This window comes from Selaginella moellendorffii, unplaced genomic scaffold, assembly GCF_000143415.4.
Source record: "Selaginella moellendorffii unplaced genomic scaffold, v1.0 SELMOscaffold_9, whole genome shotgun sequence".
In the NCBI taxonomy this organism is placed as follows: domain Eukaryota; kingdom Viridiplantae; phylum Streptophyta; class Lycopodiopsida; order Selaginellales; family Selaginellaceae; genus Selaginella; species Selaginella moellendorffii.
This window is the reverse complement of record NW_003314270.1, coordinates 2,244,814-2,264,031: the sequence shown is the minus strand read 5'-3', so window position 1 is coordinate 2,264,031 and position 19,218 is coordinate 2,244,814. Positions and strand designations below refer to the sequence as shown.

The following is a 19,218-nucleotide window of genomic DNA, read 5'->3' as shown; positions in this document are numbered from 1 at the left end:
GCTCGCGCCTGGATTTATAGCGGCCTGGCACACTGACAGTCACCCTAAACACTTCTTAAGCTTAAGATACAATCGGGGCCGTCATACGACTTCGACGGCTAGATCACAGTCCAGGTAAGAAGTGCCCTAAAATATTGTCCAAGGAATCTTCTTGTGAATATACTTCGTAGATCTACATTGTTCTAGTCTTCTTTCTTTCTTTCTCGTCAGCCTTTCGCTTCCTTTCCTTGATCAGCTTCACTCCTTCCTTCTTCTTGGTGTTGCTCATCTGTAGCAGCAAGGTCATTAGCACAAGAATGTAGCCTTGTCATAGAAACAAAATGAAGAAAAGTCTTACCTCCATGGCTTGGTAGAGATTTCTCTTGTTCCTGGACAACATCATCTTCGCCATGTCCTTGGGATCGTCCTCTTTCGGTGGCGGAAGGACCTCACTTTCTGGCACATCCGCAAGAGCTTCCTCTTCTCCTGAGAAAGATTTCCCCGCCAGCTCTCTCCTCAAGTCTTCGGCATAGGATTTCTCCATCGCAGCTAGCTGCAAAGGCAAACCACACAAGAATGCTTACAATGCAATGTTTTCCAGACGTCCTACCTCGCGTTCCTTTTCGGCTTCAAGATCTTCCCGACGCCGAGCAGCAGCCGCAACCAAAAGTTCACCTTCATCGATCCCGGATTCACTTCCTGGCAGTGGCGCCAGCTGCTGGTTCACCGCAAGCCGCAGCCTTTTGATGGTATCAGCGTACTCTGGAACGTGTCCCTCCGCCTCGTTATCCACAAACGGCGATAGGTGCGGCGGAGGAATCCTGGCATTCTAGATTCAGTGACGCGAGCCACCAGAGCAGTATCACTCACCTTCCAAGGAGATAAGGCTCCGTTGGCAGCAGGATCCTGTTGTTCGCACAATCGTACACCCATTGCGGCTGGACATAATGCCTCGATAGAAATTTGTGTCCTTGTGTTGGGCGATCTACAATCTGTGATTGAACAAACGATCAGCCTAGCTCGTACGAGAATGAAGTTACCTGATGTGTAATGACTTCGTCATTTTCCGGAAAAGGGGCGCCATCTCCATCCCAGGATACTGCACCTCCGAAAGAACGAATAACAAACAATAACGACTCCCTCGGAACCTGGAAGGTCCAAACGTTAGAAAAAGAAAGAAAAAACACGAAGTCAATCGTTTACCTCTCTCCCCAAAAAGAAGGTGAGATTTTGGAACAAGCGCCTGCAGGTCCGTGTTTCCAGATCCTCATCTTCGATAACGTCATCCACGTCCATAGCTTCAGTTTTGACTTGCACTGGAACGTCTTGTGGCTTCTCCTTCTCCTTCTCTATTTGCTTCAGTCTATCTTGCAAAGACGCTAGTCTTGCTTGAGACTCCGCTATCCTCTTCTCTTTGTTTTCTGCTTCCATTAGGCTTTGCTGTTCATCCACAGAAACAGGAGCATCGTCTTCTTTCGCCGAGGCATCTTCCAAGAGAGGGGCAGATGTAGTTCCGCCAGCCAAGTCCTTCATCAGTGCATAGAGTTCTGGAAGTTCAAAACGACGTTAAACGTAAATTTTACTCACGTAAGAGTTCACAACCTGCAGCAGCCTGCTCCAATCGAGGATCCAAAACTGGAGGATAGTTTAATCCCAGGGAATGGTAAAGTTTAAAATTGACGAAACCCAGAAGCGTCTGTAGAAGATAAGCTGATCAATAGGAGAAAAAACAGAAAACAGCAAGAAGTACCTCATAAAACTCGGCAAATGTAAGCATCACCCGAAAGTCGACGTCCTCCGGAAGAATCTGATTGAGAACATGTGGAGTCAAGTACGTGATCTTCTGGCCCGATACTTCGACCTGCAAAGTAAAAAACCATTGGTCACTATCAATTTAGACTGAAACTTAGCACACCTGATAGTAGATCCCTTTTACAGAGACGAATATTTTCCGTAAAGAGTGTGTTCGCGTAACATATGCTTGCCATTCAAGACTCAGCCTGCCACCAAAACATCACTACGTGATTCAGGGAAAAGAATGGTCTAATACCTTCGACAACTATGGACCCGCTCAAATGGAACGCTATGGGTTGTGTCAGCCGGTAGAGTAGCGAACAAATGGATCATAGTCAGAGGATCCTCCAAGTCGCGAACGGCATCAATGAAAGAAGGATACCTGATACACCAACAAATATCTATCTTTAACGAAGATTACACAATTACTTCTTACCTCTCCTTGACTAGATGATCAAGTGTGAAAGATGGCCGATTATTTTGCAAACGATGCGCAAGGTCTGCATTGTATTTGGCCCTGGCCTTGGTAATTTTCTTCTCGTAAGCACGAATCTCCCTGTAAGTAGTGTCACAAAATGTAAAAGAGAGAGAGAGAGAGAGAGAGAGAGAGAAAACCAAGGATAGGAAGAATTACCTGCTTTTCTCGAGGAGTGGCTCGTGCAGAAGGAAGTTTATGTCCTTGACATGATAGTAAGTTTTGTTCTGCCCTTCAAATTTTTTCTTTGGTTCTCTGGGATGGATTCCCTTGAGAATGCACAACCGCCTGTGTAAATTTGACGATTTCAAGATAAGAACCAGTAGCGTCTCCAAATACCTGAATTCGGGGAGCTTGATTTGGAGCCGATTGAGCGCCTTGTTCCGAGTAATGTATTTCGCTGCATTCCCCGGATTCCCGCGCCTGCCAGTGTGGAGCTTGCGCTTGGCCGCCTTGACAGCGTTCTTAACCTGCTTCACCTGCGAAGATGAAAGATCTGAGCACATTGCTCGAGCATCGCGACGAAACACGCACCATTCTCTTCCGCCCGCCCTCAAACCCTAAACCCTAGAATTTCGATCGCATATTCCACGCAAGAATCTTGGTCACATTGAAGCGGAATATACTACAAGAATATACAGTCGTGCTATCGTGCTACTGTGCTGTTGCTGTGCTCTCCACATCGTCGATGGACGTCTCTCATTCTCGCGGCCGATCTACAAATCCCACTGCACGACCAATCGAACGAAGCGACGCACGCATTTCCAGCTCGGAGCTTCGATTCGCAATCTGGCAAACCAACTTCATCTGTGAGGGATTTTTAAGTTGAAGTTCACACGATCGAGTGATCACACCTGTAGTTCCGCAGCACAGGCTCCGGTCATTGATGTGCTTCACGTTTAAACCGATGAGCCAAGCTCCCAGTGACACATCCTCGTTTGCATATCTGTGGAGAATGTCCCTGTGGAGAAACCAAATGAGAATCTGGACTGGAAACAAATAAACAGGAGATTTACTTGTTCGCCAAGATATATGCTGCCAGATCCTGAGAGATGCCATAGAGTTGTCCCGTTGCGTGCTGGAAGTATCTATTCCCATCTCCTCCAAACTTTCGAAACTCGGGCTCGTAGTACTTCCCACCCCTGAGTTCATGGAAAACGAACAGGATCATGGATTAGCAAATGCGGCAAAGCTTACTTCTGGGAAAGAACAGCTCCATGTTTCATGCAACCAATATAAATACCAGGTTTCGAGCGGTGACGTGCCAATGTCTTCCCAAGTTTTTCTGACACACAAAAACTGTGAAACGCTGTTAAGGAAAAGCGAGAGCTGGCCTACCCAAGTTTACATGAACATCATCGTCGACTTTTACGTAGAAATCTGCATCCCAAAGCGACACGGCTGTAGCAAAGTACGCTTTGGTCTTGGCGGATAGTTCACGATAGCCTTCGATATGATCATCCTGGAATTCCAAGTAATCAGAAATGGTTTTATGTTGAAGGGTTGTAGCATGTACCAGCCGGAGAAAGTCCGAGTAGAGCTCATCTTCAGCATCAATCGTACGCTCTAAAATTCCACCTGGAGTAGCACTAAGGATCGAAATAATCAGGAAAACAGGAAACACAAGACAAGTTCCTACCTGTGACCAACGACAAATCTGACAACAATGCCTTTCTCCTTTTCCAGTTTCTTGAGCTCCGCTCCTGGTACGAGAGAAACTTAGCCACGGAGAAGGAACCAAAATCTTTAGAGAAAACTTGACTTGCCTCTGGGCATCCACGTCTCACGCACGGAGTCTCTGCGCTTGCGGCTTGTAAATGCAGTGTTTATTCCTACCACAACGAGAGCTTTCGGTCGTTGTTTGATCCTAATGCTAGCGTTCCCAACACTCCCGCTTCTATAGAGCGTTGTTGGGCTCGTTGATCTGCTGCACAGACAAAAAAAACTATGTTGACATTAGTTTTGGGAAGAGAACCGCTCGGAAGGAAGATCTAATGGGAGTAAAGAAAAGTTCTTAAGATCCTGTGGAAGCAAAGCTTTTAACGTGTAGTGTGCAGCACTTCCACTGGGTGACCACGAGCTTTCACAGGCGCCTTTCTGCGTATTCAAGCTCTAGAAGGAATATAACCCTTCCTGTGACTGTCTTTTTCTACCACTGCCAGAAGTAAAAAAAGTAAACAACACTTTCGCTCGATTCACCCAAGCAATGCAGCCCAATGCAAGCACAGCACACACAGATCTAGACTGTGCAAAGGAGAAAATCTCAAACAAATCGATGGAATACCTGCTGGGAGAGAAGAATCCGATGAAGAAGCTCGCGAGGCACAGGACCGCGACGCATAATTTTGGGGTAAGAGCGCTCGCGGCCGCCCTCCCTTTGATCATTGCCTGTGAGGAGAATGAATCCAGCGCCACGGCGGAGGATTTGCCCTTCATTGCGTGCCATTAACTGCTGGAATCGGTGCTGGAGCTTGGAGCCGACGCCAAATCCTGTACCAATCCCCGCGCTGCAATGCCTGCGCTGCCGGATCCAGACTGCATTCTTCGATCCAAGGCTGGAATTCGCGATATTTCGCTGGAAGGTCCTGGAATCCCAGAGGCGCTTGGAAGCTCTAGCTAAGATCTTGAGTTCTCTGACGCGGAAATAAGTGAAGGAATAAAAGGAACCAAATAAACGAATGGGCTTTTGTTAGGGTTTTTTGGAACAGAGGAATGGCGCTGGCGCGACGTGATCGCACCGAGGCGTTTAGGGATGCCGTGCGGGCAGCGGCGGCATCGATTCCACAATGTGATGAGGTGAGGTTTCGCGATCCAGCGCTTAGATTTTGCAGAGATGTTTCTTACGGACCGGTCCAGGTCAAGATCGCCTCATCTCTGATAATGCACAGGACACTGGAGCTTCTGCCTTTCACAGCAGCAGCATTGGAGATTGTATGTAATCGCTGCTCGAGTTTTTCCTTTGTCGCGCTCGTGATTCTGGTGTGCGGATTGGATTTCATGCAGCTTGGTCACATTCGGACAATGGAATCGTTTATTTTGGAGCGACGAAAGGATTATCTGGATCGACAACGATGTACTGAGGAAGAACGAGACAACATCGAACACGAGGTGAAGTTTTGTGCTTGTTCCTGTTTTTTTGGAATGTGATGTTCTTTCTTCTTTCGTTTTGTAGGTGGGGTTATCTGTCAAGGCTTGCAAGCAACGAATTGACGACTTGAAGAACAGTATCGCGGGTGGAAAAAAATCGTTTTGGAAAGGAGCCGTAAACGCTGATTTGAATGCACACCAACACGGCATAGTAAGAGTCTCTAGAGGGTTTAGACTTTCGTTGTTTTATGCATGGCTCTTTCAGGTGTTGATGCTCAGCGAGAAGTTGCATGCAGTGACAACCATATTTGATGCCTTAAGAGCTTCCAGGTTTCAGAAGGCGCTGGATAAAACACTACCAAAACGAAGGCCTCACCTCCAATCTGCCACTGCTCAGCTGGAAGCCGAGCTATCCAACAGAACCGCTGCTGCTACTTCGTTCAATAGGGAAAATCTTCAAGAACTTCAGCCTTCCCAGGCACAGATTGTTCTTGACAGCGAGACTAGAGCTCTGCAGGTAGAGATTTGATATCCTTTTTCTCAGTGTTCCTGTTCTGTTTCCAGGAAGAGCTGTCCAACCTTCTAGATACAGCGGAAGACACTGAAAGAAAGATGCTCGAGGTGTCGGCTTTAAACCATCTCTTCTCTTCGTACGTCTTCCAGCAATCCCAACAAATCGAGCTTTTGTATCAGCAGGTTTGTGCTTGTTCTAAGATGCATTCAAAAACACGTCCATTCGCTTTCCAGGCCGTTGAAGCGACTGAAAATGTCAACAAGGGAAACAAGGAGCTCAGGAAGACGATCGAGCGGAACACGAGCAGTCGAACGTTTCTCCTTATGTTCTTGACTATCCTTCCGCTGTCGCTGCTCTTCCTCGACTGGTACAATGGCTAACAATAAGTTTCTGAAAGATGGTAGCATCGCTCTGTGTTTCTTCGACTGGGCTTCAGCTCGCGAGCCTCTGAAGGGTAACCTGTAAGAGTGAAAGCTGTGCTTAGGGAACACCTCGCTTGGGAAAGGAAGCTCGAGGTGTTCTGCAAGAGATGCACGACGACGGCTACACTCTTAAAAAGAAGGAATACGCGTCCATTGTCTCGGGCGTGCTTAAGGACCGAGAGGCATCGTACAGGACATGACGAGCAACAAGAACTTCAGTCACTCGGTAATCTTATCCGAACGTGTTACGACAAGGTTGCTTGCCTTGAGATTTTCAAGATGATGGTCGCTCAAGCTGGATTGCAAAACAAAGAGGATGCCGTCCAGAATGGCAGTTGACGACGGGGCCTAGGCATTGTTGAGCCTGCTGAAGGAGAGTGATTACAACATGACTATAGACTTGCTGCGTGTCTAGAGCAAGCATGCAATGTTCTCGACAAGAAAGCTTCAGGTTACGCTCGTTATTAGTTCCTTCAGGCAATGTCTTAAAACGCTGGGAATTGCAGATAACTTATGTTTTCCCTCGTAATTTCACTGACGTAGGCTGCACTAGGATGAGGACAAGAAATGCGATCAGTACTCCCCCCTGATTCTGCATTTCAACGTGAGTTTCACAAACAGGTACTATGTTTTCCCCTAAGCTCGGATGGAGATAGGCCATGAAAAGGCTACACGGATGCTATAAGACTTGTGTGGTGGTGTTTCTTATGGCCAACTCTGATGTAGTCAGCGCAACCAACAGTATGAAGTGTTTACAGTTCACTCAGAGCCTAACTAAGGAGCAAAGGACTGTACTCCTACATGCATGCAATGCATTTGAGCTCTCTCGTCTCGTTCATTTGTAGCGCGCACCCGCTCCAAACAGTGGATCACAACCTAACGTAATCAATGCTCGGGCCTGTCTTCAAGCTTGCGAGCAAAACGTTTATATTCTTGGCTGATAATGTTTTGGAGGCTGAGGTAGATTTCTTATGTTACAACGAGTGTGATGGCCCCTATGTATACAACCCATATTTGCACAAGCTGCTGGCAGAGGGTAGTGGGATCGGGGAATTTTTATGTATTTCAATTTTGAAGTTTTTGTTTTTCTTCCTATAAAAGATCATTTATTTCAGCGACTTCTTAGCCATTGTACCACGAGGAAGAGCAGCGAAAGCGGGAAGAATCGTCAAGGAGAAACGTTCGACTGCTTGTGTTCCGCTAGATCGTCTTCCTGAGCTTCTTGTTTCCCTTGTTGAAAGTTTTAATCGTCGAGGAGAAGGATTTAACTTCTGAAAATCTCCTTCAATTTCTCCGTCACAACTGCGCACGTTTGAACACACCAGATGCAGGTGGCCAGGACCCAGTCGAATTGCGTTGAGTTCGTGGGGCTGGCAACAGCACCCCAACGAACCTGCTCATAACCGAGCTACCCTGCTACTCGTCAATGTTCAAGAACTTTCTTGATTTTTTCTCTCGCTGCATCCAGAAGGTTGAGCAGGATAGTAAGGAACAAAAAGAAAAAAGAAAAATGCTCGAGGTGTCGGCTTTGGACCATCTCTTCTCTTCCTACGTCTTCCAGCAATCTCAACAAATCGAGCTTTTGTATCAACAGGTGTGTGCATGTTTTAGCATTCATAAGCACGTCTGTTTGCTTTCCAGGCTGTGGAATCGACTGAAAATGTCAACAAGGGAACAAGGAGCTTCAGGAAGACGATCGAGCGAAATACAAGGAGTTGAACGTTTCATGAACACCACCCATGGCCGTTAAACCCTAAAACCCTGGGTAGTATGGTGCTTGCGATGCTGAGAGCGAAGAGCGCCTTCTTCCGGTTTGCGGCATTTCGGTCCATTGGAGCAAATGGGTCGCGCTCTCTGGCAAGTGTAGCTCAGGCACAGGTAGCAAATCCGCCGGAGGAGCTAGATGAAGCAGTTGTGGGAATGATTTTGGAGTCTTTGAAGGAGAGGCCGCAAGGGGAGGCTTTGGACGACGTAATGCAGCAGTGGAAGGGGTCAGTCGGACACAAGGCCGTGAATAAGGTGCTAGAGCAAGTGAAAGATGGTAGCGTCGCTCTGCGTTTCTTCAACTGGGCTTCCAAGCAGGAGGTGTTCTCCAAGCACAGCTTTCACTCTTACAGGCTACTCCTTCAGAGGCTAGCGGGGAAGGGAGCTCGAGGTGTTCTCCAGGAGATGCACGACGGTGGCTACACTCTTAAGAAGAAGGAATACGCGTCCATTGTCTCGGGCCTGCTCAAGGAGAACCACTCCGAGGAAGTCATTGGCATCGTACAGGACATGACTAGCAGCAAGAACTTCAATCACTCGGTTGTCAACCATCTGATCCGGACGTGTTACGACATGAAGAAGCCGGAAGTTGCTAGTAAGATTTTCAGGATGATGGTCGCTCAAGCTGGATCGCAAGATGCCGTGTCGAAGGCTGCTGACGACGGGACCTGGACAGTGTGGAGCCTGCTGAAGAAGGAGAGCGATTACAACATGACCATAGACTTGCTGTGTAGAGAGGGGCTTCTGGAGCAAGCATGCAATGTGCTCGACAAGATGCTGGAAGGCAAGTATGAAGCGACGACGTTCACATACGGCCGCCTCGTAGATGGTTTCCTCAGGCTTTCCAAGTTCTCCGAGGCCTTGGCAGTCCTGGACGTGATGGCTGAGCGTGGCTGTATACCTCCAGCTATCGTTTACAATCAGCTTATCGACGGGTTGTGCAAGGCAGGGAAGGTGGAGGAGGCTTTTGAGCTTTCGACGACAATGGTTAAGAATGGGTGTTCTCCCACGCTGTACACGTACAACAGTCTCATCAACGGCCTCTGCCTGCAAGGGAAAACTGATGAAGCCAGGGACTTCCTACAGGAAATGGCGGATTCTGGATATAATCCAGACGTCGTGACTTACACAGTTCTCATAAACAGTCTTCGCAGGGATGGTAACTTCAAGGCTGCAGTAGACGTGTTTGACGAGATGGTCTCCAAAGGAGGTTGCGTACCCGACCGAGCGTCATATATGCCGTTACTCATTGGGCTTTGCAAAGAAGGATGCGTTCAACTTGTTCAGGAATTTCTGGAGAAGCACAGGGCTCGACTTGATCTCGGTAGTTTCTTCCACAACTTGCTCATAAGCACCTTCTCCAAGCACGGGAAACTTGACGATGCCAGAAAGGTCTTTCGGGAGCTGGCGTCTCCGGAGCTGGTTCACTTCAACAGTTTCATGTCGGCTCTCTGCCAGCGCAAGCTCATAAGCGAAGCGTTCCAAGTCTACGAGCAGCTCCAGAAAAAAGGCCTGGTTCCAGACACCTATACTTATACAATCCTCATCGGGGGACTGTGTGACGTCGGACGAACAGACCAAGCGCTCTCGCTGAAGGACACGATGATCCAGAACAACTGTAAGCCGGACAGTGTGACTTACGGAATCCTCCGTGCTGGTCTCCTGAAAGCTGGAAGACGGGCTGACGCGGAGCAGCTTAAAGCTCAGATGCCAGCAGCAGCCGGAGCAGGGCCGTCTTCCTGAGTAAGATCTCGTGTTCTTTCTTCTTCTAATATAACTTTACAGAGAGTTTTGGTGCTTCTCGCCTTCGTTACTTTCGTCCTCACTAGACTCCATCTCAGTCTCCTCGTCGTCATCGTCGTCCTCCTCACTCGACTCCTCGGCATGCATCTCGTAAAAGCTTTTGTACCGGCTGATGATCCTCTGGCACAGGTAACTCTCTGGCTCCTCGTACTCGAGGATGATCTTGAGGTACTTGAGGCCCTCGCGAAGCCGGCCTGCATTGGCAAACGCTCTAACCAAGATGCCGTAAGTTATCCCGTCTGGCACGAAACCTTCCTTGGTCATTTCAAAGTATAGGAGTTCGGCCTCTCTGCACCGGCCAGCTTTTCCGTAAGCATCCATCAGAGCTGTGTAGATTTTGGTGTCTGGAACGATGCCGGACTTTCTCATGTCCTGGAAACAAGCAAGAGCTTCCTGCAAACAAAGTTCTGGAGGTAAGCTTTCCCTTTTGCTTCCGCTTTCAACTGGAAACTAAATTCTTTTTCTTGTAGGAACTCGTTACGTACCTGATACATTCCATGGTGGCCGTAGCTCTCGATCAGTCCAGAGTAGGCAATGATGCACGGTATGCATCCTGCCTCGATCATCTCGTCCCATAACTTCGCAGCTTCAGTGTAAAGTCCGTGACGGCCGTAGAGACTGAGCATGGCACTGTAAGTCACGATGTTTGGAACGACTCCCTTCGACTTGAGATTCTCGAAGAGCTGCGTAGCTTCCGCGACGCTTTGCTCCTTTCTAGCGGAGCTCAGCATGATGTTGTAAGTCCAGATGTTTGGCCTGTATCCAGCCTCGGTCATCTCTCTCAGGATTTCATGAGCCTTCACGAAGTAGCTCTTTTTCGCGTAAACGTCGAGCAATGTGTTGTAAGTTACCTGGTAAAAAGCTCTAATTAGTTCTTCCGTTCCTCTATCTCTTTTAAGTTTCTTACCTGATCAGGAGGAACTCCTTTGGTGTCCATCTCGTCTAGCAGGCGTTCCATGTCCTCGAGCAGGCCTCGCTTGCCATACATTGCGATGGCGATGTTGTAAGTATGCACGTCCTTCGCGCAGCCAACTCCGTCCATCTCGTCGTAGAGCTCTAATGCTTCTTTGAACAGGCCTTTCCTCCCGTATCCCTGGATGAGCGCGTTGTAAGTCCAGGAATTTGGAGACTCTCCCTTATCTTTCATCTCCTGGAAGAGTTTTCGACAGTCTTGCAACCTTCCAGTGTTCGCATACTCTTTAATCAGGTTTGTGTACGTGACCAAGTTGGCTGACACCTTGTCTCGCTTCATGTCGTCCAGGATCTTTTCTGCCGCTTCCAGTCGGCCGCTGTTTACCAGGCCATTTACGAGGCAATTGTAGAGTATCTCATCGGGTTTCTTGCCGCTCTCTTTCATCACTTCAAGAAGCCTTAGTGCATGGTCGAGCTTGGATTTTTGCCGGAGGTAGCCGTGTATAATGACGGTGTAAGTCACTACAGTGGCCTCACAGCCATCCTTCATCATCCGGTAGAACAAGCTGCAAGCGTCTTCCACGAGACCGTGCTTCACGTACCTGATTCCACCATCGATCACACAAAGACGTTTTGAGAAAGTGGATTTAAACAGCTTACGCATGAATCAGCATCGTGTAAGGTACTGCACTGAGTTTGAGCTTCTTCTTTTTCATTTCCTCGAGAACTTCCCTCGCTAATCCCAGCTTTCCTTCTCGTGACAGCATCCCGATGATGCAAACGCAGTTTTGCTCGTGGAGCTTGTACTCGCTTTGCTTGTCGAGGAAAGAAAAGAGTTCGCAGGCTTTGATTCGCGATCCTCGAGCTTCAAGTTCTTGCATAATCTGGACGAGAGGAAAACGAAAAACAAGAAAAAAAAGCAAAACGGTGAGTTCTTTCGTTTGTTTCAAGACAAAGCTGACCTGCCTCGTCCCACAGGAAGGGCCGATTCTTGACGAGGCCGACCAGGCCCTGCATATAAGTCACAGCTTCTTCGCCGGAGCGTTTGAGAAGTCCAATGGCCGCCTGCGAAGATATCTTCTTGTTGTGCGGTACTTCTTCTTCCATTCTTTTCTTCTTCGTCTTTCGATCCTTGTGTGGAGGTTTGACGACGAAAAGATTGGTGCTACTTCCAGGCCTCGGATTCTCTGGCTGCTGCTGGACATCCATTAAATCCAAGTCCCAGACACCGTGCTGGGAATTTCTATCCGGACTTTTACTTCGCGAAGACTCTGGAGTAACAATACTCGCGGTGCTATCGGAAAGCACAGGAGCTCTGGTGGGCTTTGTGACGAGGGAAACTCTTCGCTGCGAGAGAGAAGAACTACTCTCGTCGCCTGCTGTTTGGGGCGTGGAATCAATCTCTGGAGCGGCATTTCTCACGACTCTAGGAGTGTGGTATATGGAGGCGCTAAAGATCATACCAGTAGAGGCGATGGAGCTCTTCCAACCGCATCGATCCATAGCCATTCATCGAGATAAAATGGCTTTAAAAGGCTTTTCTAGTTTCTTTTGTTTTAAAGTAAAGCGATGGGGTTTAGTTAGGGTTCTTGCAATTAGGGCTCTTGGTGGATGAAGGCCCTGTGGCGGATCCTCTCGCGGCACTCGCAGATTCAGCGGCAGCTCCAAGGCTCTCGGTTTGTTCACAGGTGGTTTGATCCGGCGGCTGTCGGATTCAGGCCTGCATTTGACGCTTCGGAGATTCGAGCAGCGAGACGAGGATTTTGCACCGTCGTTACTGGGAATGGGAGCGCTGGGCCTAAGCGCGTAAAGAAGGTGAAGGATGCTGCTGCAGTGCATGAGAATGCCGAGGCGATTTCAACGAAGAATGCCGAGGTGGTTCCATCAACGAAGAATGCCAAGGCGACGAAATCTAAGGCCAAGACTGCTGAGGTGAAATCTACCGCAGACAAGAAATCGAAGAATCTCAAAACTGTTACAGCGAAAAACGAAAATGTCGGGGCTTCTTCCACAATCAAAGCTAAGAATGAGGAAGCAATGGTTCTCGAGAAGAAAGCTCTTGGAGCGAAGAAGAAAGATATCAAGACTTCTTCCACGACAGACACTAAGAATGAGGCCCAAAACAAAGCAACAGAAGCTTCTCAACCAGATAGAGCCCTCGAACAAACAACTCTCGGTGGTCCTCTGGCAGAGAAAGTTCTCGAGGAGAAAGTCCTTGGAGCTCCTCCTCTAGCAAATGCTCTTTCGATCGTTGTTGAGTCTCCGCCAGCTTCTAAGAAGGTGGAAACGAGACGATCGGGAAGAAGACCAAACAAGCAGCCTGAGAAGCTGGACTTGGGGAAGTACTTCCAAGCCGTTGGCGACGATGGAGATGTGTTCCAGGAAGAAGAGCTGGATCTGGAGAAACAGAAGAAGGTGGCGAAGCCAGCATTGCCAGAAATGGTTCCCGAGGGGTTTGCCGACCCCACTGCGTTGTTCCAGGCGATGGTGAAGTCGCCACCGCTGCTACTGACTCCCGATGAGAAGCTCCGGCTTGGAGCGGTTCTCGACAGGTTTGCCGAGAGAGGGTGGGCAAAAACGCAGGCTCTCGCCGTCTACATCAACTCCAAGTTCTTCCCACAGGCTGTCAGCAAGTTCCGGAAGTTCTTCACGGCGAAATGTCCGGTGCTTCTCAAGGACGTGCTACTCAAAGTGGGACCTTGTGATGAAGCTGAGGAGTACCTCTTCCCGATATTTGCTGAGTTTTGCATCTCCGAGTTCTCGAACGAGATAACCAGATACAGGGAGCTAGTCACGTCCGCGGACCTGACAAAGCCACACGCCTGGTTTCCATTCACTAGGGCCATGAAGAGAAAGGTGATATACCACTGCGGCCCGACGAACAGTGGCAAGACTTACACGGCTCTCCAACGGTTTTTGCAAGCTGAGACTGGCATCTACTGCTGCCCGCTGCGTCTCCTGGCCATGGAGATTTACGAGAAGTCCAACATGTCCGGAGTTTATTGCAGTCTTCACACTGGCCAGGAGAGGAGGGAAGTTCCTTTTGCAACTCACCTTGCCTCCACCGTGGAGATGGCCGTGCTCACAAAGCCTTGGTCAGTGGCAGTCATTGACGAGGTCCAGATGACAGCAGATGAGTTTCGAGGCTGGGCCTGGACTAGAGCTTTTCTAGCACTGCGGGCCGATGAAGTCCACCTCTGTGGCGATCCAAGCGCGCTGGAGCTCTACAAAACTTTGTGTGCCGCGACGTGTGACGAGTTTGTGGAGCATCACTACGAGAGGTTCAAGCCGCTCACCATCGACCGGACGTCTGCCAAAGGCAACTTCGACTTCATCGAGGCCGGGGACTGCGTGGTGGCATTCTCCAGAAAGGAGATTTTCCAAGTCAAGCTGGAAATCGAGCAGAGAACCAAGCACAAGTGCTGTGTGGTTTATGGAGCTCTCCCACCCGAGACGAGAACGCAGCAAGCCAAGCTCTTCAACGATCCCAGCAGTGGATACGACGTGCTGGTGGCAAGCGACGCGATTGGAATGGGACTCAACCTCAACATCCGGAGGGTCATCTTCAACTCCCTGGACAAGTTCAACGGCGAGCAGCGCATTCCAGTTCCAGCGTCACAGGTGAAGCAGATCGCCGGACGAGCCGGGAGGCGCGGAAGCTTGTATCCCGAGGGACAAGTCACGACGCTCTACGCCTCGGACATCCCCTACCTGGTCGAGTGCATGAAGCAGCCATTCGAAGATGCGCCGAGCGCCGGCCTCTTCCCGGTCTTCGAGCAGCTGGAGCTCTTCGCCAGCCAGCTCCCGGACATCACCTTCTCCCAGCTCCTGGACCGCTTCTCGGAGCACTGCCGGCTGGACGGGACGTACTTCCTGTGCAAGAACGACAACTTGAAGAAGGTGGCGGCGGCGCTGGATGCCATCGGCGGGCTGTCCCTCGAAGACGAGTACAACTTCTGCTTTGCCCCGGTGAACAGCCGGGATCCAAAGTCCATGGGCTCGCTCCAGCGCTTCGCGTCGGCCTACAGCAGGAAGATCCCGGTGAGGCTGTCCATGGGGATGCCGCAGAGGACTGCCAGCGACAACGCGGGGATCTACGACTTGGAGACGCGGCACCAGCTGCTGTCCATGTACCTTTGGCTCAGCCAGCACTTCCCGGCGCCAGCGTTCCCAGAGAGGCATCAGGCGGCGGAGATGGCGTCCAAGATTGCCGAGATGCTAGGCGAGTCGCTGGTGCTCTTCACGGGAGAGGAGGCCCGCAAGAGGCAAGAGGAGATGCGAGAGCGAGAGCACGATGGTGGCTGCGGGAGGGAGAGCGTGAAGCAATCGCAGTCACGCTTATCTCTCCAAATGCAAACCATGAGGAAGCAACTTTGCGCTGCGTGATACCGTGTTCTAGTTCTCACTCCATGATTTGTAAGGTAATATCATCGTTTTTTTCTAAAGTAAAAAAGGTCTGAATGAAGCAAAACCCTACAATTCAAGACATGGGGAAGATCAGGATTGTGATTGTGGGAGACGTCCATGACACATGGGACTTGCAGTTGGATGCCCAAGCCCTGGAGCTTCTCAAGCCGGATTTAGTGCTGTTTGTGAGCGACTTTTGGTGATGAGAACGTCTAGATTGTGCAAAAGATAAGCAAGCTCGAAATGCCCCAAGGCAGTGATCCTAAACAACCACGACTGCTGCTACGCCGCCACGCACAAGCCCATGCCCAAGTCGAAGAGCACCAAGAGGTGGGCACAAGTGGATTAGATACTCGAAGCTCTGGGAGACGATCACATCAGGTGCAGGCGCAAAGACTCACCTACAGCATGGACAACATGGAGCAGAGCGCTGCAAAGATCATGCACCTGGCCCTGTTTGCACCTAAGGGCCACTCGCTCGTGTTCCTCGGCCACAACGGGCCAGCATGCCTGGGCTCTCAGCCCAGTGACATATGCGGCAAGGATTTTGACAAAGGTGGTGGAGATCATGGCGATCCAGATGCTCAGGCTCTCGAAATGGTCCGGGAGCGGGATGTATCCAGGGTGGCGCTTGTTGTGTTTAGCCATATGCATAGGCAATTGCTGGGCTATAATTGTGGCAAACAACGCACAATGTGTTTGTGTGATGCCAAGAATGCTGGCACCAAGACAGGGACTGTGTATGTCAATGGCACTGTTGTGCTGTGCTGCGAGGACAAGAGGACGGTGGTGGACATGGCGGCAAGGCGGGTCTCGAGCGTCGGGGAGACTTGGGTTGCGGTTCCAAAGGATGGCCCAGGTTGTAAGTGACGAAGTCTTATTTGCTCACAAGCCAGTAGACTCAAAAGCTCGAGCTCATCAAGCTCATGCCTGCTAGCTTTTCTAGAATCTTTGGTGTGCTGCTGGTTGTATTTCACCCCAAGCTTCGTCCAGAAAATGCTTGGAACACCTGATCTGGCAGCCTGCTCCACATAGGTAGCTTTCATTATTCTTCATAGCGGAGCTTGCCCAGGGTGGAGCCACTAGTGACTTGTAAATATCAAGCTTTCACGCATTTGCCAACAATTAACTAATTAGCTACAATTATACCTGCAATCTGGGTGAGCTCACTCACATGGGTGGGAGTTGGGTTCTGAGGTGACTGACACAAAGCATGTATGTGCCTGCATGCCTTTCAGGTCCACACTGTCGCTGGGATGGTGTGTTCAATTCGATACCTTGCCAAAGCCTGGTCTTACTTACCATGATGTTTCAGGCATTTGCCGAGAAGGGGACTGAATCCCTGTTCTTTGAGATTTCTTCGAAGTGATGTAGTCTCTTGGAATATGTGGCAAATGTATCCGCTGGGAATCTCAAGCTATATCTGCTGAATCTGATGCTGCAGTGGGATGAAATCGCCTGGACGATCAGGCTGGGAGCATTTGCGCACAATGGGCATCTGGGGCTTATGGCAGCTTCACAAGTTCAAAATTTCTGGCCGAGCATGTTCGGCTTGCGAGATCACTATCCCTTGGCGATCAAGTGTGGAGCACCATTACAAGGAGGAGACAAGAGCAAGGAGCTTCTGCAGGCAATTCTGGTGTATTCTGCAGGCAATTCCAGTGTATTCTGCTGTACAAGAAGATCCCACATCGTTGACTGCATCGACAATGGGTGGCCGGATGTTCACAAGATGATGATCCTTACGAGAAGGCTGGACAGATTTCAGTGACAAGAATATGGGGAGGTTTCTTGTTTTGCCAAGGATCTGTTCAACAACATGCCCTTCGTGCTGGTTTCTGTTGCGGGCTGCTATGAGTGCCGCTATGGATTCAGCTGGCTACATTCTCCTGACCAACATGTACATGGAAGGGTAATCGATGTTGTTGCCCCTCCGTCCGTGTAACACGATTCTCAGAGCAAATGCCGAGTGTTGCTTTTTGGACATGAATAAAGGTTTTTATATCTAGACAAATTTATTTTAAAATTTGTTGTCTTAGAAGTTCTGCCTTGGCTTGAGTATGACAGGCATGCCATTCTTTGGGATCAGGGGTCCTGTAATGACTGGGTGGTGCCGGTAATTTGGGGACAATTTAACCTCGAATCTCTGAAGGATGATAGCAATGATTACTTTGCACTGCACCTCAGAGAAGGCCCTTCCAATGCAGGTTCGAACTCCATAGGCAAATGGCATGAACGCCATGGGATGCTTGGCTGCAGTTGCAGTACCATTCTTGAAGCGGGATGGGTTGAATTCATTTACATCATCTCCCCACAGATCTCGGTCATGATGAAGCGCAACAACATTAACGCTCACCCCCAGTCCTTTGGGAATGAACACGTCCCCCAGCATAGAGTCTTTAATGCACACCCTTGGGATGAGCGGCATTGTGGGATACAGCCTCAATGTCTCTTGCAGAATCATCTCAATCTGCACAAACAAGAACCATACAGCAAGCTTAGTTATGTGGATCAAATGAAAAATCTGATTAACTGGTTACCGTGATTAGCTTGGTGACATCTTTAGGACTAACAACTTCTCCATCCAGAACTTGGTCAACTTCTTGTCTTGCCTTTTCTTGCCAACTGGGATAGAGAGCCAGCATCAACATTGTGAATGAGAGAAGTGGGGCCAAGCTGATAAACCCTGTAGCATAGAGTGTTTTCAACTCGGCAACAATCACGTCTTCCCTAACATCTGGATTATCCAAGAGTTTCCCAATAAAATCAATGTTATTGCCTTCTGTCATCTTCTTTCTTCGCTCTCTCACTTGCTTGCGAACAAGGTCATTCAGCTGTTTCCGTACTTTCCACCGCTCAACGTTTATACCGAAAGGGATCAGCCTGCACCAAAATATCTTCTGTAAGTAAGTACAATTTCCTTAAGCCACCTGTACCTGGCAAATGGTAACCAGCTCCAGGTTTCTTGATCATTTTGCAGCTTGAGCAATGTGATGTTATACTTGAGAATGTTTTGAAAGTCATTGTCTTCCAACCCCAATGTTGTCCTCGCTACAACATCCACATTCAAGCACATGAACTCAACTTGAACATCCAGCTCCCTCTCCACGTCTCCACTGTCCTTCACAAATGCTTCCCATTTTGCCATGACTTGGCTTGTTGCATTGTTCACAGCTCTAACCATTGCCTGTACAATAGAGTTTAGTCAACTTTAGACTTTGACTACTTAATGCAATATCACCTTAACTTCGTCAATGTAGTATCTGGGTGCTACAATCTGTCTCTGCCTGGCCCAAGCTTCTCCATTTGCAAGGAAGAGGCCTTTATGAAAGATATCATCAGACAAGAGTTTGATGAAGTGGGACTTGACGAAATCCTTGTGCTTCTTCATAAACAGATCCCATATCATTTTGGGCTCTGAGATCACAATCCGGGGCTCCCGCAGCCACCAGTTCAAGTGTACGTTCCCTGAAAATCAAAGTGAATTTGAAAGTACACTAATAATGTTGTGAAATTAAATTGATGCCCACCATAGAATTTCATGTTCTGTGCGGCCCAGGGAAGAACATGAGGCAGAATGTCGTGGCTGATCTCCTTCATGTCAGGCTTCCCATCAAAAACGTCAAAGATGGGATTTGGAGGATTGGGTGAGCCTCGTATGCCTTGCTTCTCCATCACTGCACGGAGAGCACTGGGCACCCAATAGTAGCGCATGAGGAAGCTGCACACCATCCATAGAACAGACAATGCAAGCACGAGTGCGACAAGAAGAACTGAGATGACATCCATTATTGGCTGAGACGGGTAGAGAATTTATACACCAGCAAGTATTCACAGAGCACTAGCCAGTCAGAGAGATTGAGGCCTTGAAAGCACGAGCCTAAGATGTGCTTGAGAAGACTACTCAAGGCGAAATGAGTACAAGTATTGTAGCGCACCTTATCTCTCTCCCCTTAAGCCAACTGGAAAAGGGGCAATTGCTTGATGAGAGAGCCCTTAGTGGCTATTTTATCCCCATTTATCCCCCAAGGTTCCAAGGATCTACGGTGACAGTATATTCA

General features: G+C 49.0%; 7 protein-coding genes across 10 annotated transcripts; 3 read left to right on the top strand and 4 right to left on the bottom strand.

The window, feature by feature from the left end:
- Nucleotides 1-113: 113 nt before the first annotated feature.
- Nucleotides 114-2,826, bottom strand: LOC9633151 (pescadillo homolog). The gene is made up of 14 exons (XM_024672856.1): nt 2,783-2,826; nt 2,588-2,727; nt 2,408-2,536; nt 2,210-2,329; nt 2,030-2,155; nt 1,895-1,979; nt 1,730-1,840; nt 1,582-1,675; nt 1,183-1,526; nt 1,020-1,127; nt 850-971; nt 590-800; nt 338-532; nt 114-268 (listed from the first exon to the last, which is right to left on the bottom strand). The coding sequence occupies exons 1-14, from the start codon at nt 2,783-2,785 to the stop codon at nt 173-175; spliced, it is 1,884 nt and encodes a 627-aa protein (XP_024528624.1). The 5' UTR covers nt 2,786-2,826; the 3' UTR covers nt 114-172.
- An 8-nt stretch (nt 2,827-2,834) lies between these two features.
- Nucleotides 2,835-4,716, bottom strand: LOC9631063 (probable beta-1,3-galactosyltransferase 2). Of its 4 annotated transcripts, none has more exons than XM_024672857.1 (9): nt 4,533-4,716; nt 4,015-4,193; nt 3,888-3,951; nt 3,765-3,837; nt 3,587-3,710; nt 3,446-3,533; nt 3,265-3,390; nt 3,103-3,209; nt 2,835-3,055 (listed from the first exon to the last, which is right to left on the bottom strand). In XM_024672857.1, exons 1-9 carry the CDS (start codon nt 4,682-4,684, stop codon nt 2,895-2,897), a joined length of 1,074 nt encoding a protein of 357 aa, XP_024528625.1. In that variant the 5' UTR covers nt 4,685-4,716; the 3' UTR covers nt 2,835-2,894. The 4 variants fall into 4 exon arrangements, with proteins under 4 accessions (XP_024528625.1, XP_024528626.1, XP_024528627.1 ...); XM_024672858.1 differs by having other exon boundaries at nt 2,835-3,037; XM_024672859.1 differs by having other exon boundaries at nt 4,015-4,175.
- A 222-nt stretch (nt 4,717-4,938) lies between these two features.
- LOC9631062 (syntaxin-81) lies at nt 4,939-6,789 on the top strand. The gene is made up of 7 exons (XM_002967929.2): nt 4,939-5,044; nt 5,105-5,179; nt 5,252-5,356; nt 5,421-5,546; nt 5,601-5,852; nt 5,900-6,031; nt 6,083-6,789. Exons 1-7 carry the CDS (start codon nt 4,961-4,963, stop codon nt 6,227-6,229), a joined length of 921 nt encoding a protein of 306 aa, XP_002967975.1. The 5' UTR covers nt 4,939-4,960; the 3' UTR covers nt 6,230-6,789.
- Nucleotides 6,790-8,051: 1,262 nt separating this feature from the next.
- On the top strand, nt 8,052-9,834 carry LOC9633150 (pentatricopeptide repeat-containing protein At5g64320, mitochondrial). Its single transcript, XM_002967928.2, has one exon. It carries the CDS (start codon nt 8,054-8,056, stop codon nt 9,776-9,778), a length of 1,725 nt encoding a protein of 574 aa, XP_002967974.2. The 5' UTR covers nt 8,052-8,053; the 3' UTR covers nt 9,779-9,834.
- LOC9631061 (pentatricopeptide repeat-containing protein At2g35130) lies at nt 9,776-12,329 on the bottom strand. Its single transcript, XM_002967668.2, has 5 exons — nt 11,717-12,329; nt 11,411-11,634; nt 10,746-11,352; nt 10,324-10,689; nt 9,776-10,231 (listed from the first exon to the last, which is right to left on the bottom strand). Exons 1-5 carry the CDS (start codon nt 12,257-12,259, stop codon nt 9,815-9,817), a joined length of 2,157 nt encoding a protein of 718 aa, XP_002967714.2. The 5' UTR covers nt 12,260-12,329; the 3' UTR covers nt 9,776-9,814.
- A 10-nt stretch (nt 12,330-12,339) lies between these two features.
- LOC9633149 (DExH-box ATP-dependent RNA helicase DExH18, mitochondrial) lies at nt 12,340-15,190 on the top strand. The gene has a single exon (XM_002967927.2). The coding sequence runs from the start codon at nt 12,362-12,364 to the stop codon at nt 15,134-15,136; it is 2,775 nt and encodes a 924-aa protein (XP_002967973.2). The 5' UTR covers nt 12,340-12,361; the 3' UTR covers nt 15,137-15,190.
- A 1,287-nt stretch (nt 15,191-16,477) lies between these two features.
- LOC9633148 (cytochrome P450 734A1) lies at nt 16,478-18,910 on the bottom strand. The gene is made up of 5 exons (XM_002967667.2): nt 18,688-18,910; nt 18,399-18,625; nt 18,094-18,344; nt 17,698-18,040; nt 16,478-17,627 (listed from the first exon to the last, which is right to left on the bottom strand). The coding sequence occupies exons 1-5, from the start codon at nt 18,887-18,889 to the stop codon at nt 17,193-17,195; spliced, it is 1,458 nt and encodes a 485-aa protein (XP_002967713.2). The 5' UTR covers nt 18,890-18,910; the 3' UTR covers nt 16,478-17,192.
- Nucleotides 18,911-19,218: the final 308 nt, after the last annotated feature.

Excerpts from the sequence above, each read along its gene's own strand:
- LOC9633151 (XM_024672856.1), bottom strand. Across the intron at positions 2,537-2,587 it reads ATCAAGCTCCCCGAATTCAG|GCGGTTGTGCATTCTCAAGG; the intron begins GTATTTGGAGAC and ends AAATTTACACAG. Across the intron at positions 533-589 it reads AAGCCGAAAAGGAACGCGAG|CTAGCTGCGATGGAGAAATC; the intron begins GTAGGACGTCTG and ends TTGCCTTTGCAG.
- LOC9631063 (XM_024672857.1), bottom strand. The coding sequence starts at position 4,684 with ATGAAGGGCAAATCCTCCGCCGTGGCGCTGGATTCATTCTCCTCACAG. Across the intron at positions 3,711-3,764 it reads ACTCGGACTTTCTCCGGCTG|GATGATCATATCGAAGGCTA; the intron begins GTACATGCTACA and ends TTGGAATTCCAG. Across the intron at positions 3,534-3,586 it reads TGATGTTCATGTAAACTTGG|AAAAACTTGGGAAGACATTG; the intron begins GTAGGCCAGCTC and ends TTTGTGTGTCAG.
- LOC9631062 (XM_002967929.2), top strand. The coding sequence starts at position 4,961 with ATGGCGCTGGCGCGACGTGATCGCACCGAGGCGTTTAGGGATGCCGTG. Across the intron at positions 5,180-5,251 it reads CAGCAGCAGCATTGGAGATT|CTTGGTCACATTCGGACAAT; the intron begins GTATGTAATCGC and ends GATTTCATGCAG. Across the intron at positions 5,357-5,420 it reads GAGACAACATCGAACACGAG|GTGGGGTTATCTGTCAAGGC; the intron begins GTGAAGTTTTGT and ends TTCGTTTTGTAG.
- LOC9633150 (XM_002967928.2), top strand. The coding sequence starts at position 8,054 with ATGCTGAGAGCGAAGAGCGCCTTCTTCCGGTTTGCGGCATTTCGGTCC.
- LOC9631061 (XM_002967668.2), bottom strand. The coding sequence starts at position 12,259 with ATGGCTATGGATCGATGCGGTTGGAAGAGCTCCATCGCCTCTACTGGT. Across the intron at positions 11,635-11,716 it reads GGCCCTTCCTGTGGGACGAG|ATTATGCAAGAACTTGAAGC; the intron begins GCAGGTCAGCTT and ends CCTCTCGTCCAG. Across the intron at positions 10,232-10,323 it reads GCCACCATGGAATGTATCAG|GAAGCTCTTGCTTGTTTCCA; the intron begins GTACGTAACGAG and ends CTTTGTTTGCAG.
- LOC9633149 (XM_002967927.2), top strand. The coding sequence starts at position 12,362 with ATGAAGGCCCTGTGGCGGATCCTCTCGCGGCACTCGCAGATTCAGCGG.
- LOC9633148 (XM_002967667.2), bottom strand. The coding sequence starts at position 18,889 with ATGGTGTGCAGCTTCCTCATGCGCTACTATTGGGTGCCCAGTGCTCTC. Across the intron at positions 18,626-18,687 it reads ACAGAACATGAAATTCTATG|GGAACGTACACTTGAACTGG; the intron begins GTGGGCATCAAT and ends TTTGATTTTCAG. Across the intron at positions 18,041-18,093 it reads AGCTGGTTACCATTTGCCAG|GCTGATCCCTTTCGGTATAA; the intron begins GTACAGGTGGCT and ends ATTTTGGTGCAG.